Below are 15,230 nucleotides of genomic sequence, written 5' to 3' on the forward strand. Positions count from 1 at the left end.
TTGGAAGTAGTCTGGGGAAAAAAACCAAACCACAAACCCTAATTCAAACACAAACAGTAGACATTACTCACCCAAAACAGTGAGCATCTCTCTAAACAGAAGTGATCTTTAAAGTTAAGGCAGCATGGATGCTTATAATTGATAGCTAACCATAAGTCTTGCTTCAGTAACAAGATAAAATCAGCATCTACTCTGAAGATGTTGAAGGTGAAGTAAAGTAAGAATTTTGAGTTAAAAGGCAGAACTCAACTGTTAAGGAAGCTTTTAATTTTAGCAGGAGCAGCTACAAACTAAAACGTTACATGCCTTACCAAGAAGTTTGTGTAACACTGGGGATGTGGTGGGATGTCCTTTCCTTGCAGCTTTAACATACTTCTCACTCGAGCCAGATACCCTTACTTGTTCCCTAGCAAACAGGACACTCAGCGCCATTCCCGGGGATCTGAGAGAAACAAGGAAGTGATGAGGGAAAGAAATGAGTGGACAACCACACCAGGCTTTTTGGAAGTAGCTGTCAGCCTCAAAGGAGTCTTCAAATGCCTGCTCAACTGGAACTCATTCTTTCAATTTACTGGGAAAGCAGATTAATATAAACCTTTTTTCCTTTTCTCTGCCTCACTTTGTTTTGTATCACTTCTAAGCAGTCCCCTTTGAGAGCAAATAGTAGATGAGACTTGAAGGAAGAAAGATGGTTTCCTACAGACTAAGCTCTAAGAGTATTCAGAAACTTAACATAACTCTTCTCTCAGTGGTCAGGCGTTATGCAAGTAGGATGTAATCATCCTAGGAAGACTACTGACCATTTTCTATAGGCCCCAAACAGATGGTCTGCAAAGTAGTGCTGCCCCAAGGACTTTTCATATATTGTTAAATTACTTACAGGACAATTTGCTTTAATGTGAGTTTTGGGATTCTACAAGGAGCTCATTTTAGTGGCATAGAGATACTCTGACAACCTGTAGTAGAAAGAATGTGCAAAAGCCAATGAAGTGCTGGTGCTAGAGGAACCCATGCTGCTGCTTTTTGAGTAATTGACCTGCATGAAATCGCGTAAATGATGAAATCACGTAAAAATAACCTTGCAGGAGCAAGCTACTACTTGAAGTCACTGCTGCTACTTTTGTAATAAGTGTTTGGGTGTTTCTGCCAAAAATGGCAATTTCAAGATTGTGGAACAGAAGTGATTTTGTCTATGGAGGTCTTGGAATTTTTCTGCTTGTTCTTCCCTTCCTGTTCACCTTATCTCATTGGATAAGGACACATCCCATGTGTCTGAAATTTTATTTATGTTTTTGCTTGCAGGGGTGAGTATATGTGTAGGTGTGGGGAGCTGCTTTGCAAGGCTCACCTCTATTTTCTGTCATGTTTTGAAGATGTAGTCTCTTTTTTTTTTTTTTTTTTTACTTAACAACTCATTTTGCTGAGGAAAGCAGTGAGATACTTAAAAGGCTGACTTCCTTTTTCTACTGAAAATTTGAAACCTTGTTATGCCAGTGGGGTGAATCTGGTGTAGCGCAGTTGATTCAGTTCTGACTGTTCTCTGTGAAGGCTGAAGGATTGTTTTGTTTTTCAGTCTGGTTCCTGCTGCTGCAGAGTTACTGTTTACTCCTCTAACTTTGATCTGTTTTTCAAAACAGAATGACGAATAGGTTCTTTGGGGAATGTTTTAAGGGACTTGTCAAAGTGTATCTGTATAATCAGCATTTGGTCAGCAGATTGTTTAAAAACTCCTGGTTTAAAAAACCCAAGTGGCCTGGTTTGAAGACTGTTTAATGAAACAAACCCAAACGCCTTCCAAACAAAAAAACCCAACCAAACAAACAAAAACTACAACCTACCCAACCCAAAACTGGCGAGAATGAGTTTTAGTATAGTTACTGCTCATTAAATCAAAGTGTCTTGGAGCAGTTAGGTGTGACAATTTCCAGTTTTTCAGACTTGAATATGGCTTAGGAGTTTCTCTAATTGATAGTATCTAATTATAGAGAAGAAATTACTAATTGTAAGTGGTGACAATGATCAGATTCCTTTGCCTAGCTGTGAAAAGAGACATGAATCTAAGCCATCTGTCATATTTAAGGTACCAAAATGAATGTATCTCTTAAGCACGTGTCTGCTGCTAACAGTCATTCCTGGTTTAGCTTTACTCCTTCATGTAAACCAAATGGTACCAGGTGTAAATATATACACAAACAGTATTGAAACATGGCACACATCGTAGGAAGAGATTAATTAAATTCTGTTGCAGATCTTAATGCCACTACAAGGTACTTTGCTCTTAGGATTACTGTAGTGAGTGGCCTAGGAAAAACTACTGCATTTCAGCTTTGAGTTTTAGATTTAGTAAATCACAGTAAGTTTGCAAAGAAAGGAATTCGCTTCTCTCCACAGCTGTCACTTGTATATGATAGTGTTGATACTGTCTGGTCCACTTGAATCAAATTTTTGTCATAATGTGATATAGGAATGAAGAGTGTATTACTATGAAAGTGACTTCAAAGGAAAGAGGAGAGGAATGTCTGTGCTTAAAATAAGAATACTAAAGAATAACTAAAAAGACCCAGAAGTAAAAAAGTCCTAGTAAAAAACCTTCAGTTGATAAATACACTTTTTGATATGAACACAGGACTAGCGGCACGTGCGGCCTTTGGGCCCAAACCCAAAATCAAAGAATAGTTTGGGTTGGAAGGGACCTTTAAAGGTCATCTAGTCGAACCCCCCTGCAATGGACAGGGACATCTTCAACTAGACCAGGTTGCTCAGAGCCCTGTCCAACCTGACCTTGAATGTCTCCAGGGATGGGTCATCTACCACCTCTCTGGGCAACCTGTGCCAGTGTCTCACCACCCTCATTGTAAAAAACTTCTTCCTTATAACTAGTCTAAATCTATTCTCTTTTAGTTACCATTACCCCTTTTCGTTTAAAACTGTTGCCTATTGCAACAGGCCCTGCTAAACAGTCTATTCCCATCTTTCTTGTAAACCCCTTTTAAGTACTGAGAGGCTGCAAGGTCTCCCTGGAGCCTTCTTTAGGCTCAACAACCATGACTCTCTCAACCTGTCCTTATAGAAGAGGCTGTCCATTCCTCTGATTGTTTTTGTGGCCTTCCTCTGGACCAATTCCTCATCCACCAAACAATCCACGCATCAAATACGTGTCTCCCTAAATTAGAGAGAAGGCCTCTGCCAAAGGCCTTGCAGAAATCCAGACAGATGACATCCTTAGCTCTTCTCTCATCTGCTGATGTAGTCACTCTATCACAGAAGGCCACTAGGTTGGTCAGGCAGGACCTGCCCTTGGTGAAGCCATGCCGGCTGTCTCGAGTCACCTCCCTGTCCTCCATGTGCCTTAGGGTAGCTTCTAGGAGGATCTGTTCCATGATGTTCATAGGCACAGAGGTGAGACTGACAGGGCAGTAGTTCCCAGCATCCTCCTTTCTACCCCGTTGAAAAATGGGTGCTATGTTTCCCTTTTTCCAGTCACTGGGGACTTCACTTGACTGATATTTGATATTTTCAAATATCACGTAGAGTGTCTTGGCAACTACATCAGCCAATTCCCTCAGGACTCTGGGATGCATCTCATCAGGTCCCATAGACTCCTGTATGTTCAGATTCCTCAGGTGATCACGAACTCGATCTTTTCTTCCAGTGGGAGGGGCTTTGCTCACCCAGTCACTGCGTTGAGGTCCATCCGCTCAAGGGATGTGGGGAGAGAGGTTGCCAGTGAAGACTGAGCCAAAACAGTTGTTGGGTACCTCAGCCTTCTCCTTATCTGTTGCTACCAGTTTGCAAGTCTTGCTCATTGGGGGGTACGCTTTCTTTGACCGTCCTTTTCTGGCTGACATACCTGTAGAAGCCCTTCTTATTATTCTTTGTGTCAGTTCCCAAGTTCAGTTGCAGCTGTGTGTTGGCCTTCCTGACCCCATCCCTACAAACTGGGCAGCATCCCCATACTCTTCTCAAGATACCTGTCCCTACTTCCACTACCTGTGCATCTCCAATAGATCTCAACTAAGCCATGCCAGTCTCTTGCCTTCCTTTCCTGATTTCTTACACCTGGGGATCGGGAGCTCTTGCACTGTGTGGAAAGCCTCCTTAAAGATCTGCCAGCCCTGTTCTGCTCCCTTGTCCCTGAGGGCAGTTTCCCAGGGGTCCTATTGACTAACTCCTTGAAGAGCAGAAATTTTGCTTTCCTAAAATTCAGGGTTCTGGAAAAAAAAACCAAAACAAAACTGTAGCCTTGATAAACGTCTGTCATTAAGACTATTCTTATATAATGTTCAAGCCATTTTTTGTCCCTTCAGAGTTGTCACAGGCACACATGCATACACACACACATACCCACGTAAAAATATATGTATACACACACATATATATATGCAGTGTTGAAAGTAATGTAGCACTGACTCATTGTCACTGGATCAACAATTGAATGTGAAACGTGGTTACCTTTGCAGAAAAAGTGTGTTTCGGTCACTGAGTAACAGGCATGGAATTAGCACTTTAACATGTGCTGGGCAACTACTGAACAGTTTGTGCTCGGATGGGGAAAACTTTCAGTCTTTGGAAGAATTAACAACTGTTACACTTTGGCGCTATTACTTAGAATTTAATGTGAAACACATTAAATCTTCAGCTAGGTTTTGTTTGTGTGCAAACAAATGCCTTTTTGAAGATGTGATGAAACAAAAGTTGCAGATGGTAGCGGCATCTTCGGAGCAGCTTTAGATACTGTGTCACACGTAATGGCAGCGTTATGGTTGGGACAGACCAACACTTCATTAATTCAATCCCGCTTTTGCTCTCCCAGTTTGGGCAGCCAGTGCGAATATCCATATTGTGCGTTCTGTTGTCTCTGCAGTGTTTTACAGCTAGTTAACAGCACTCAATAAGCTGCTGTCTGCCTTCAGCAATGGCAGTTCCTCTGTTTAGGTTTGTACGGTAGTTAATGTTTGAATGAAAGATACTGAGCTTTGCGTAATATCATTCAATTCGCAGGATAGCTTTGCCAAAAGGTAAAAACCAGCAGCAACAAGATACAGATTTATTCTCTTCTGTTAAGAGAAAAGTAAGTTGACATACTGTAATCCAAGAATCCTGTGCTCGTTAGTGGTTTGGTTATATTTCTGTTACTTGTGGATTTAATGCTGTTCTCAGTGATTTTCCTGGCTTGAGCAAAGGCTCTGAACCTTGGAAGCTATTGTGGCAAAAGTAAAACTTAGTGACCTCTTCAATGAAGCTTCTGCAGAAATGAAAGAAGACTATAGGCTGGAAAAGGTCTGGTCAGTGGAAGGAGGGGAAGGAACCCTTCAAATAAGGGGGAAGAAAACCCAGCAAACCAACATTAAATAATAGTTCACTTAAAAACAAAGATGATGATGGTATGGAAGAGATGGTCAAAAAGCACCTAGAAGCAGGAGAGCAGGACAAATGCCACCCGTTGCGAGTACTGAGTAGAGATTCAGTCCTAGAAGCATGACATTTTGCAAAGAACATTTTTGATTATAAATATTTGAGTTGATCAGTATTTTTTGCTGTTGTGCTTAGATTTATTTTTTCAAAGACTAAACCATACCACTATCAACTGCTATGCAAAAAGATGCGTTGCTGAAAATTTAGATCTTACTTTTGAGAAACCTTCACTTTCACGGTGTCAAAGTGTACAGTATTTAATATGATGCCCATATCCAAAAATAAGTACTGTATGATCATAAGAGGAAGGAAACAAATTAACTAGAACCCCATCTCTTTTTTTTTACTGGGTAATGGTATCCTAATCCCAACAATTCAAATACAATTACTATTCTTTTCCAAAGCGAGTCCCCTGAGATATATGGCCAGAAGTTCTGTATTTTTGGAATTAGAAAAGTGTATGTTTTCAGGATTTGTGCTTTAATTAAAGGTTTTCAGGCATCTGAGATTCTTGCATTATTTTTCAGAGCACATATGAGTCAGTGTGGTACAGATATGATAGTTTTGTGCTGAATTTTTTTAGATAGCTGGAAATAAAAGTGAGAAAACAAATCTGATTATTATTTTTAATTTTACACAATTCATGTTTACAATTGTCACTATTGAATATTTTGTATAAAATCAAATACAATATGCAGTATTTTCAAATGAGACACAAATGCATATTGAACTACTTAGTATTACAAGATAATATGAAGCTTTATCTTAAAAATACCTTCAGCAAAATAAACTCCCGTTCTGTCAATCCAAGTTAAAAAAATATGATTAGAAATATACAATTTAAAAATAATCAGGATGAACAGTACTGATTAGTCAAGAAATTTTAGAACTTGACAGCCTGTACATGAGTTTATGCAAGACAAACAGTCTGCAAACCATTAATATAAAAACTGCAGTGCAACAAACCGGTGAACATCACATTTTTCTTTTTATTTTTTTAAATTTTAATGCATGAGTTTCTACAAATCTTTTTGTTTGTTTTAAATGAATCAGCAGCACTTCCTCTATTGTCACACTGGGGCAGAAAGACAAGGTCTGGGTTAACATCTGAGTTACTGATGCTGTAATAGAAACTAGCAATTTGACCCAAGATATTACAGCTTTTGAGTATGCTGCAGACTTTTGATCAAGGGAGAATCCATCTGTCATGTATTTGAAAGAGGGGAAAGAATTTCTAAGGAAAAACTCCTAATTGATGGCAGCAGAAATAACTTCGCTCAGCTGCTCTGTGGTACAACGGTGATGCAGCTGCCGCCACACATTCCATTTTGGCACGTAATACTTCACAATTCAAAAAAGATTGAGAAACCAAGGCCTCCCTCACCCACGCCCACTCTTGATTCTTGTACTTAAGACAGCTTTGGTATGGCATAATAAAAACGCTAGACAAAGTACTAAAAATTCAGAAGAACAAACTAAGCAATACAATTAGATGGGACACAATGAGGTAATGCGTTAATTTTCCATATAAGGCTGTTTGGAGAGTTCAAATGTAAAATCCATTTGACATTTATGTGTTTCTCACTAAGATACTGGGTAGTGGAAGGGGTATCCTGAAACACATTCACACCAGACATGCAGTTTTGGTTTAGCTAGAGTTGCTATTATGTATGTTTGTGCACTTGTTTTATGCAAATTTACTTCTGATGAACATGAAAGTGCTAAGGCAAATTCCAATTTGGAATTTGGAAGGGGTGTGAAATGGGACTGATTATTTTTAGGTTAAAAATGAAGATGCTAAAAGAAGCAGCTCAGCTGAGAGAAGGGCAATGCCAAACACAAGAAATATTACTAAATCGTTCTTGTTTTGACTCTTACCCTCTCATCTTGATATCCATCATCGAATTTAAAGTTAACCACGCCTCTGTAGTTAATCAAGCTTTATGTACTGGCTCTATAGTTAAGGATGATTGTAGATAGTTGCTAAGTAGTTGCTAAGGAGTGGATCAAAGGGAATTGTTTGAAGGAACATCTGTAGCCTAATTATTTGGTTTTCCTGGGACACTAAGACCTTAAATGAACATCTAATCAAGATGTTTCTACAAACAATTCTACAAACAACTGCCAACTTGGCAGTGAAAACCCAAGTCCAGGTGTCCTTAACTGTCTTCGTTATAATACTATAACACACCCCCACAGGTCAAGATGACCCTTGCCCAGGTGAAGACCCTTCCTCCACACAGGTGCAGTGATTGAAGAGAATGACTCAGCAGTATGATAATTATATGTAAATTACTAACCAGTCATTGTAACTGGGAGTGTACTAGTTTGTAACTTTTGTACGTAAATATAAAGAGGAAACCAGCATGAAGTGTGCTTGATTTGTGGAAAACCACTGAGCACCCAAGTCTGAATAAAAAAAAACGGTATCTCCCCTGTGTGCGAGAATTGGTTCATTGCGCACCAGGCAACACATCCGCTTTTTGGACAACTACCTCACTAGTTTCATCCCTTCTGCCTTCCAAGATAAGAATTTTCTTTAAAAATAAACACAGATTTATAGTTGCACAATATACCTACTATTGTCGTTACCTGTACTTCAACTTTTGGGCAAGTGGCTAACTTAAAAAAAAAAAAAAAAAAGCCAGGAAATTTTAATCACTGCATCAGGGTGAATTTTGTCCCTCTCTCTTAGATGCTTTTCACCTAGAAGAAAATGGTGGTGAGGATGAAGAGGAAAATAAAAAGTATTCGGGGTCTGAACCTTTATTTTGCACCATACAAGCCTCTTCTATTTTCTTTGTATTCATATTTGCGAATTTTGACTATCCAAACTCATGGATGAGCTATGCTAAGGCACATGGAAGACAGGGAGGTGATTCAAGACAGCCAGCATGGCTTCACCAGGGGCAAGTCCTGTCTGACCAACCTGGTGGCTTTCTACAATGGAGTGACTGCAGGAGTGGACAAGGGGAGAGCAACAGATATTATCTACCTGGACTTCTGCGAGGCCTTTGACATGGTCCCCCACAACATCCTTCTCTCTAAGTTGGAGAGATACGGATTTGATGGGTGGACTGTTCAGTGGATAAGGAACTGGCTGCATGGTCGCATCCAGAGGGTAGTGGTCAATGGCTCGATGTCCACATGGAGAGGGGTGACAAGTGGTGTCCCTCAGGGATCCGTACTGGGACGGGTGCTGTTCAATATCTTCATCAATGATTTAGACACTGGGATCATGTCCACCCTCAGCAAGTTTGCTGATGACACCAAGCTGAGTGGTGCAGTCAACATGCCAGAGGGACGGGATGTCATCCAGAGGGACCCGGATGAGCTACTGAGGTGGGCTCAAGCAAATCTTATGAAATTCAACAAGGCCAAGTGCAAGGTCCTACACTTGGGTTGGGACAATCCTCATTATCAGTACAGGCTGGGGGATGACATGATAGAGAGCAGCCCTGCAGAAAAGGACCTGGGGCTATTGGTTGGACATGAGCCAACAATGTGTGCTTGCAGACCAGAAGGCCAATTGCATCCTGGGCTGCATCAAAAGAACCCTGGCCAGCAGATCCAAAGAGGTGATTCTACCCCTCTACTCTGAGTGAGGCCCCACCTGGAGTACTGTGTCCAGCTCTGGAGTCCTCAGCACAAGAAGGACAGGGACCTGATGGTGCGGGTCCAGAGGAGGGCCACAAAGATGCTATGAGGACAGGCTGAGACTGCTGGGGCTGTTCAGCCTGGAGAAGAGAAGGCACCAGGGAGACCTTAGAGTGGCCTTCCAGTACCTGAAGGGGGCCTACAGGAAAGCTGAGGAGGGGCTGCTTGCAAGGGCACGCAGCAATAGGACAAGGGGCAATGGTTTTAAACTAGAGCAGGGCAGGTTTAGATCAGACACTAGGAAGAAGTTCTTTAAAATGAGGGTGGTGAGACACTGGAACAGGTTGCCCACAGAGGTGGTAGAGGCCCCATCCCTGGAGACATTCAAAGCCAGGCTTGATGAGGCTCTGAGCAACCTGATCTAGTTAAAGATGTCCCTGCTTACTGCAGGGGGGTTGGACTAGGTGACCTTTAAAGGTCCCTTCCAACCCAACACATTCTATGATTTTATGATGCTACCTGTAAGCTTACTTACACTTCACGTCCTGCTTCCCCTCCAACTCATGATGCTCTTGCCACAAAATGTTTTCAAGCCAACGTGTGGTTATCCATATTGGCATTCAAAAATCACCAGCTTAACAGAAAGCTTAATTTAATTTAAAAGGACACAGACTGAAACAAGTCACTGAACCTGCCTGTTTACATTCATAAAAAGAAAATTCTCCCCCCTTGCAGAGGTAATCTGTATCTTTAAAAACTTCAGTTCTTCTATTGCTACTATTTCAGATCTCTCCATTTCTTCTGCTTTCTAGTGTAAGAGTCACTACATCAACAGATAACTGTATTGTATTTAAGGCTATGTGGTAACAGTCCTCATCTGAGGGATATGCAGCTATAAACTTCAGTTGCCAGACAAGGGTACATCACTGCAAAGCCAGCTCTGAGATTTCATAATGTGAAGAGGGGTAAGGCAAAATGCTGCCAGTGTTTGAAGACAGTCTTGTAGTGGATGAAAATTTCAGTCTCGGACAGATTCCTCTAAAAATTACACTGCCTTTTAACAGAGGTAAGCTGTTAATTAGATGTTAAAAACTGTAACTGCCCCTGAGTTCCACTACCAATCTCAGTGTACAGCAAGCTTATTTTCCCTTTTTTGTGTGCTGCACTCATTAAGTGTCTCAAAGCTAAAAAACAGTGACACCCACATGTTAAGTGTACTGATAAAACCTGGGTAAAATTCTTGCATTTTAGACATGGTAATTCAAAGTTTCACCTAAAAGACTTGAAGATAAGAGAAGAAACAGTAATGATATTTCAATATGACAGCACTGCTTTAAATGGTAAGCTGTTTTTCCTCCCCTTTAAAATCATACCAGGTTTAAAGCAACTACAACTAGTTAAAAGAGCCATTGGTTGTGAACAACTAAAAATCTGTTACTATTAAAAACTATAAGTTAATTACTTATAGTTATTTTTTTCAAAATAAACAATCCACGCAACCGTTGAAAATAAAGCACTCTTTGGTGGACAATATTTACTTTGTGTACTCAATACTGTAGCTTCATAAAAAACTTCATAAAAAATAAGAAAGAACAGCCAATTAACACAGGAGAGTACCAATACTATAGGAAAAAAGCTTTTGTGGTTGGTTTTCAGTCTCAAGTGGGGACTTGAGCCCAGTCTGAGTGGACAAGACAGATTTATATACTTAAAAGCTCCCACCATCTTTTCATTTCTGGCGGTCAGCAGCTAAGTGATTGCCATCACAATTTATACACATGCATCATACGTACTAGCAAGCCCTCTTTATAATAGAGAGCTTAAGTATTTACACCTGAGTCTAAACACACACAGATTTGTTTGAGGAAGTGTTAGCACATTAGGGAAGTGTCTACCAAGCACGCTGACAGTTCATTTTATTCTACATGTATGGAAGAGGTTCTTCTGTTTCACTTTTTCTGAAAAATGAAGCCACAGTAATCTTCCTTGAAATGCATCAAGTCCCCTCTAGAGGTCACATCCCCTTCATTCCTGAATATCATCTTCAACACTAGTTGCTTATTTGAAATTTAACGAAGTACTGTTCTAGTCCTTGAGACAGACTGGCTGCTGAAATAAAACATATTCGAGGAAAAAAGTTAAATAGGTACTCAGTATGTACTTGAAGCAAACATTTCTGGCAAGGTAAAGTGAGCAAACAATGCTTCAAAGAAAGAAAGAAGATAAAAGTCACTGCATTTAAGAACACAGCAATATTGCTTGTAAAGAAAGCACAGACTGGTCTGATCACAGACAATATGAAGGAAGGTTGCGTTCCATACAGAAAAGCAACAGAGGATTGAAAGTACCATAATTTCATTAAGCGCATTTGCTGTAAAGCATTCCTTTTCTTTCTCTCCCTCTGAGGTATCAGACTGTAGGAAAAGTAGAAAGAATAGTAAAGAAACATTAATTTTTTTAAAGCTAGGTTTAGATTACATATAGACAAGCTCTGAAATGCTGCAGGTACTTCTCAGTATTTGAACACGAGGGTGCGTAAGGCTGCTTTACAATTCCCAGCAAAGCAAAAGCATATGAGATTTTTGAAGCATATTTCTCTTTGTTAGTTTTTGTGATATACCTCTCTGGTTAGAAGTAGTAAAGGAGTCTATACAATACAGTTTTCATACATTTCCCCGCATACTCCCAATTATTATTTTGTATAAACTTGACCTGCATTCCCTTAAGCACCTCTACCTACCAAAATTCTTCCACCACTCAGGATTTCACTTCTAATCAACTACTTACTATATACATAATCCTAATTCTGTGGTGTGTGGTAACATGGAACAGACTGTTTCATTTGGGTCTTACTATGATTCAATACGTATGCATATGTGTATGCACCTTGTTAAAATACAAAGATGAACTTCTCAGTAATTGCCAAATTTACAAGGACATCTTAACTGGAGAAACAAAGGCATCCACAGAAAAAGACTGTGGATAACACTCTGGTAATACAAATTCTTGCAGTTCAACAACAGTGTTATTTCAATCACAAGATATAATGTGTTACATCCAGCAGTACTGGTCTTTTGTAGGTGGCAGTGGACATCTAGAGACGTTCTGCAAAGGGAATTCAATGAATGCTATGAATAGGATTGAAATTCCCTAATTCTCTTTGCAAAGCCAGAACAGAGTGTTCTAACTGTAAATGGCTGTTTTGGCTGAAAAATCATTCTGGGGGCATTCTATGATAGTGTTCTCCAACAGTCTGAAGGATGAAATGGCAAATGAATTACCCAGCTCTGTGGATTATACTGCGTTAGGATGGTCGCAAATGTGATTCGTCTACAGTAGGAATTGACTAAAATGACCTAAAGCATCAACAAATGAGACGAATGTAAAAACACTGTGAGATGTTTCTGCTGGAACATGTAAGACAAGAAAATGAAAGAATAAGGGTACACAGTAACACTGGAAGTTCAAAGAAGGCAACAAGGTCTTGACAAAGATAGGTGTTGGTTAGGGCATGATCCTAATTTTGTAATGATAATTATTCTCCTGTACTTTGCAATCCACTTCATCTGGAATAGGTGAATTAATTTGAGCACTATGAGGTAATGCAAACTGCACAGACTTCCAAGAAACTAAAATACATTTAAAGAGATGAAAAAAAAAAGGTATGCTTCAAAAAAAAAAGTGAGATTTTGCTAAATGCTACAGGAAAAATAAAAGGACACCTACAAGATTAACAACAAAGTACTGCATTCTAAGTCCATGAAATTGTACAGTCATACCAAAATACCCTCTAGAGGGACAAGCACCCAATTAGTCCTCTCAGATGACAAGGTATTTAAGAACTCCAGAACTGCGACATACCTATTTATTGGATCGAAGTATAAAGTGACTGAAATTCTTTGACCTCATAAGCTATTTGAAAAGAAACAGTATATGGAATGAAATATTTAGGGTAGAAGTTTTAGAAAATCCATGAAAATATTAAGTACTTTATGAAGTTTGAGATCAACCTGATCCTTGCTCCTCAAAGTCATAAATCTGGTGATACACCTGAAGGATTTCTTTAAAAATAACTGAAATCTTCTATGAACTGTATGTTAGGGATGTTGATTCCTCCCTAAGGATAGGTATTCTCATCTCGCACAACACAAAGGTCAGCTTGGAGGTGTGTTTTCCAGGAACTGAAAATCTCTGTTCAATTACACATGTGCACATACACAGCCACCAAGAGTTGCCAGGAGCTTAAAACTGGGAGAAGCGTGGAGAATAAGAACAGCAGGCAGAATCCCATCAATCTGTTTGGACCAAAACTGATACAGTGAAAATGATGCAAATGGAGGGAAAAACCTAACCAAACAGCCAAACACCAAGAAATACTTCAGATTTTTAGTAAAATATGCATTTTTAACATACTATTATATGAATCAAAATGCAATTCATATAGCCACTGCTAAAAATTCTCTGACTAGAATTTACTGCAGTCTACTATTAAACTGTTGCCTGATACGAGTGAATTTTTGGTAACTTCTGTTACCTTCAAGGTAACAGGATGAGGAAGGGGAAAGAAAAACTGTGGGTAAAGTGCTGCACAACAACTTGGAATTTTCAGCAATATTTATAAATCAAGCCATGTCACTACTTTTTATGTTATTTGCCACCTTTTACTCTTCCCAACAAAAGTCTCTTCAGCACCTGACAGACCCATTCAAAACGTTTTTGCTATAGGCACAGGACAAATTCTGGTCATTGTAACCACTGGGAATTGCTTGGAAATTGTATTAAGCTACACTCCCAGGCTCATCTTTGATAATGACCTGGAGAGCTGCCGTAGAGGGGCATGGACACATGCACATGGAAAGAAACATGACTGTAGTGTGCCCATGTGCTTCTGGGCCAAAAGGCAATTGCAGTCTTGCATAAATCCCTCCAAATTTAAAATTTCATTAAGCTTTACCAAACAGGTTCAGTTCAGATTATCAGTCATACTCTCAGCACACAATCTCATACCATATATGAGTATACACACGCATTTTATACATTTCACCTCTCCACTACTTCTGCGTTTTTGTTAGCCATCAAATTCCTCTTAGTTTTGACTTCATGTACTGACTAATAATTGACTTGACACTGTGAAAAATCTATTCCACCTCTTACTCCAAGGAGAGGTTTGGTAAAGAAGGGTGGTTTTTTTTGTTACCAAAATCCCTCACCTTCAGTAATTCGAACTTATGTTAGGAATTACAATATAAAATTCTCAAAGTTGAAAAAACTAAGCAACATGAACAAATGACAAGATTTAAGGTTCCAGATATTCTCAGTACATGACATAAACCATAAAATTGTTTCTCATTTCCCACTGCCTGGAGGAGGAGTTGAACGGTGGCAAAAGCTCCTGTCAGCAACAGATATGCCAGCTCAAAGTATTTGCCTAGAGAACAGTTACTTCATCTGTAAAGAGGGTAACTCTCACCTTTTTAAACTGTTTTTTCTTGCAGCAGACCTGGTAGTTCTTTTAGTAATGTCTGTACAGTCAGAAATGCTAGGTTCAGGGGTTTTATTTTTCTGAACACTGGACTGCAGAATTACTCTGAAAAGAGTAGGAAAAGAGAGAGAATTATATAACCTGAAAGTTTCTAGGTAAACACTGAGAAGAGGATATTACAGTTGCAGCAGAGTTGACAAGTATCGGCTGGCTTTTCACGAATCATTCTGAAATGCAAGTTGTTTCAATAGGAGCACAGTAGTTTATTTTGTTGTTTGGTTTTTGCCTTTTTTTTTTTTTGCTTTCAAAGAATGGATTAAATTAATGGTTTTGCATTTTCTGCTAGGTTTTTGGAAGACAAAAGGCTAAGAAACTGTATTTTAAATTACTGCAACAAAACAAAAAAAAAAAGAGAGAAAATCTGAATTATGCAATAAAAACATACATTATTTTCCAGGCTGACACAGAAAGGAATTCAATTACAATTGAATGGATAAGAGTAATTCAATGGACAAGAGGTAATGGGCACAAACTTGAGCATAGGAAGTTCCACCTAAACAGGAGGAGGAACTTCTTTAGTTTGAGGGTGGCAGAGCCCTGGAACAGGCTGCCCAGGGAGGTGGTGGAGTCTCTGTCTCTGGAGACATTCAAAACCCGCCTGGACGCGTTCCTGTGCAACCTGCTCCGGGTGACCCTGCTCTGGCAGGGGGGCTGGACTAGATGATCTCCACCCTAC

The 15,230-nt window shown here is 39.6% G+C and overlaps 1 protein-coding gene across 10 annotated transcripts in view; it reads right to left on the bottom strand.

Moving 5' to 3' along the window:
* Nucleotides 1-285: 285 nt before the first annotated feature.
* CDC14B (cell division cycle 14B) overlaps nucleotides 286-15,230 on the bottom strand; it is a 54,481-nt gene continuing 39,536 nt past the window's right edge. For 2 of the 10 annotated variants that reach the window (XM_074569316.1, XM_074569321.1), the window contains one exon: nucleotides 6,028-11,121. Coding sequence is in view for 5 of the 10 variants with exons in the window: in XM_074569321.1 (XP_074425422.1) it covers nucleotides 11,082-11,121 (40 nt within the window). In the remaining 5 variants the exon portion in view is untranslated. Of the gene's footprint in view, nucleotides 443-6,027; nucleotides 11,122-11,360; nucleotides 11,427-14,482; nucleotides 14,600-15,230 lie in introns of those variants that run through there. The other 8 variants (XM_074569322.1, XM_074569317.1, XM_074569313.1 and 5 more) reach the window with 7 other exon arrangements.

The sequence above is a fragment of the Larus michahellis genome, chromosome Z (assembly GCF_964199755.1).
Source record: "Larus michahellis chromosome Z, bLarMic1.1, whole genome shotgun sequence".
NCBI lineage: Eukaryota > Metazoa > Chordata > Aves > Charadriiformes > Laridae > Larus > Larus michahellis.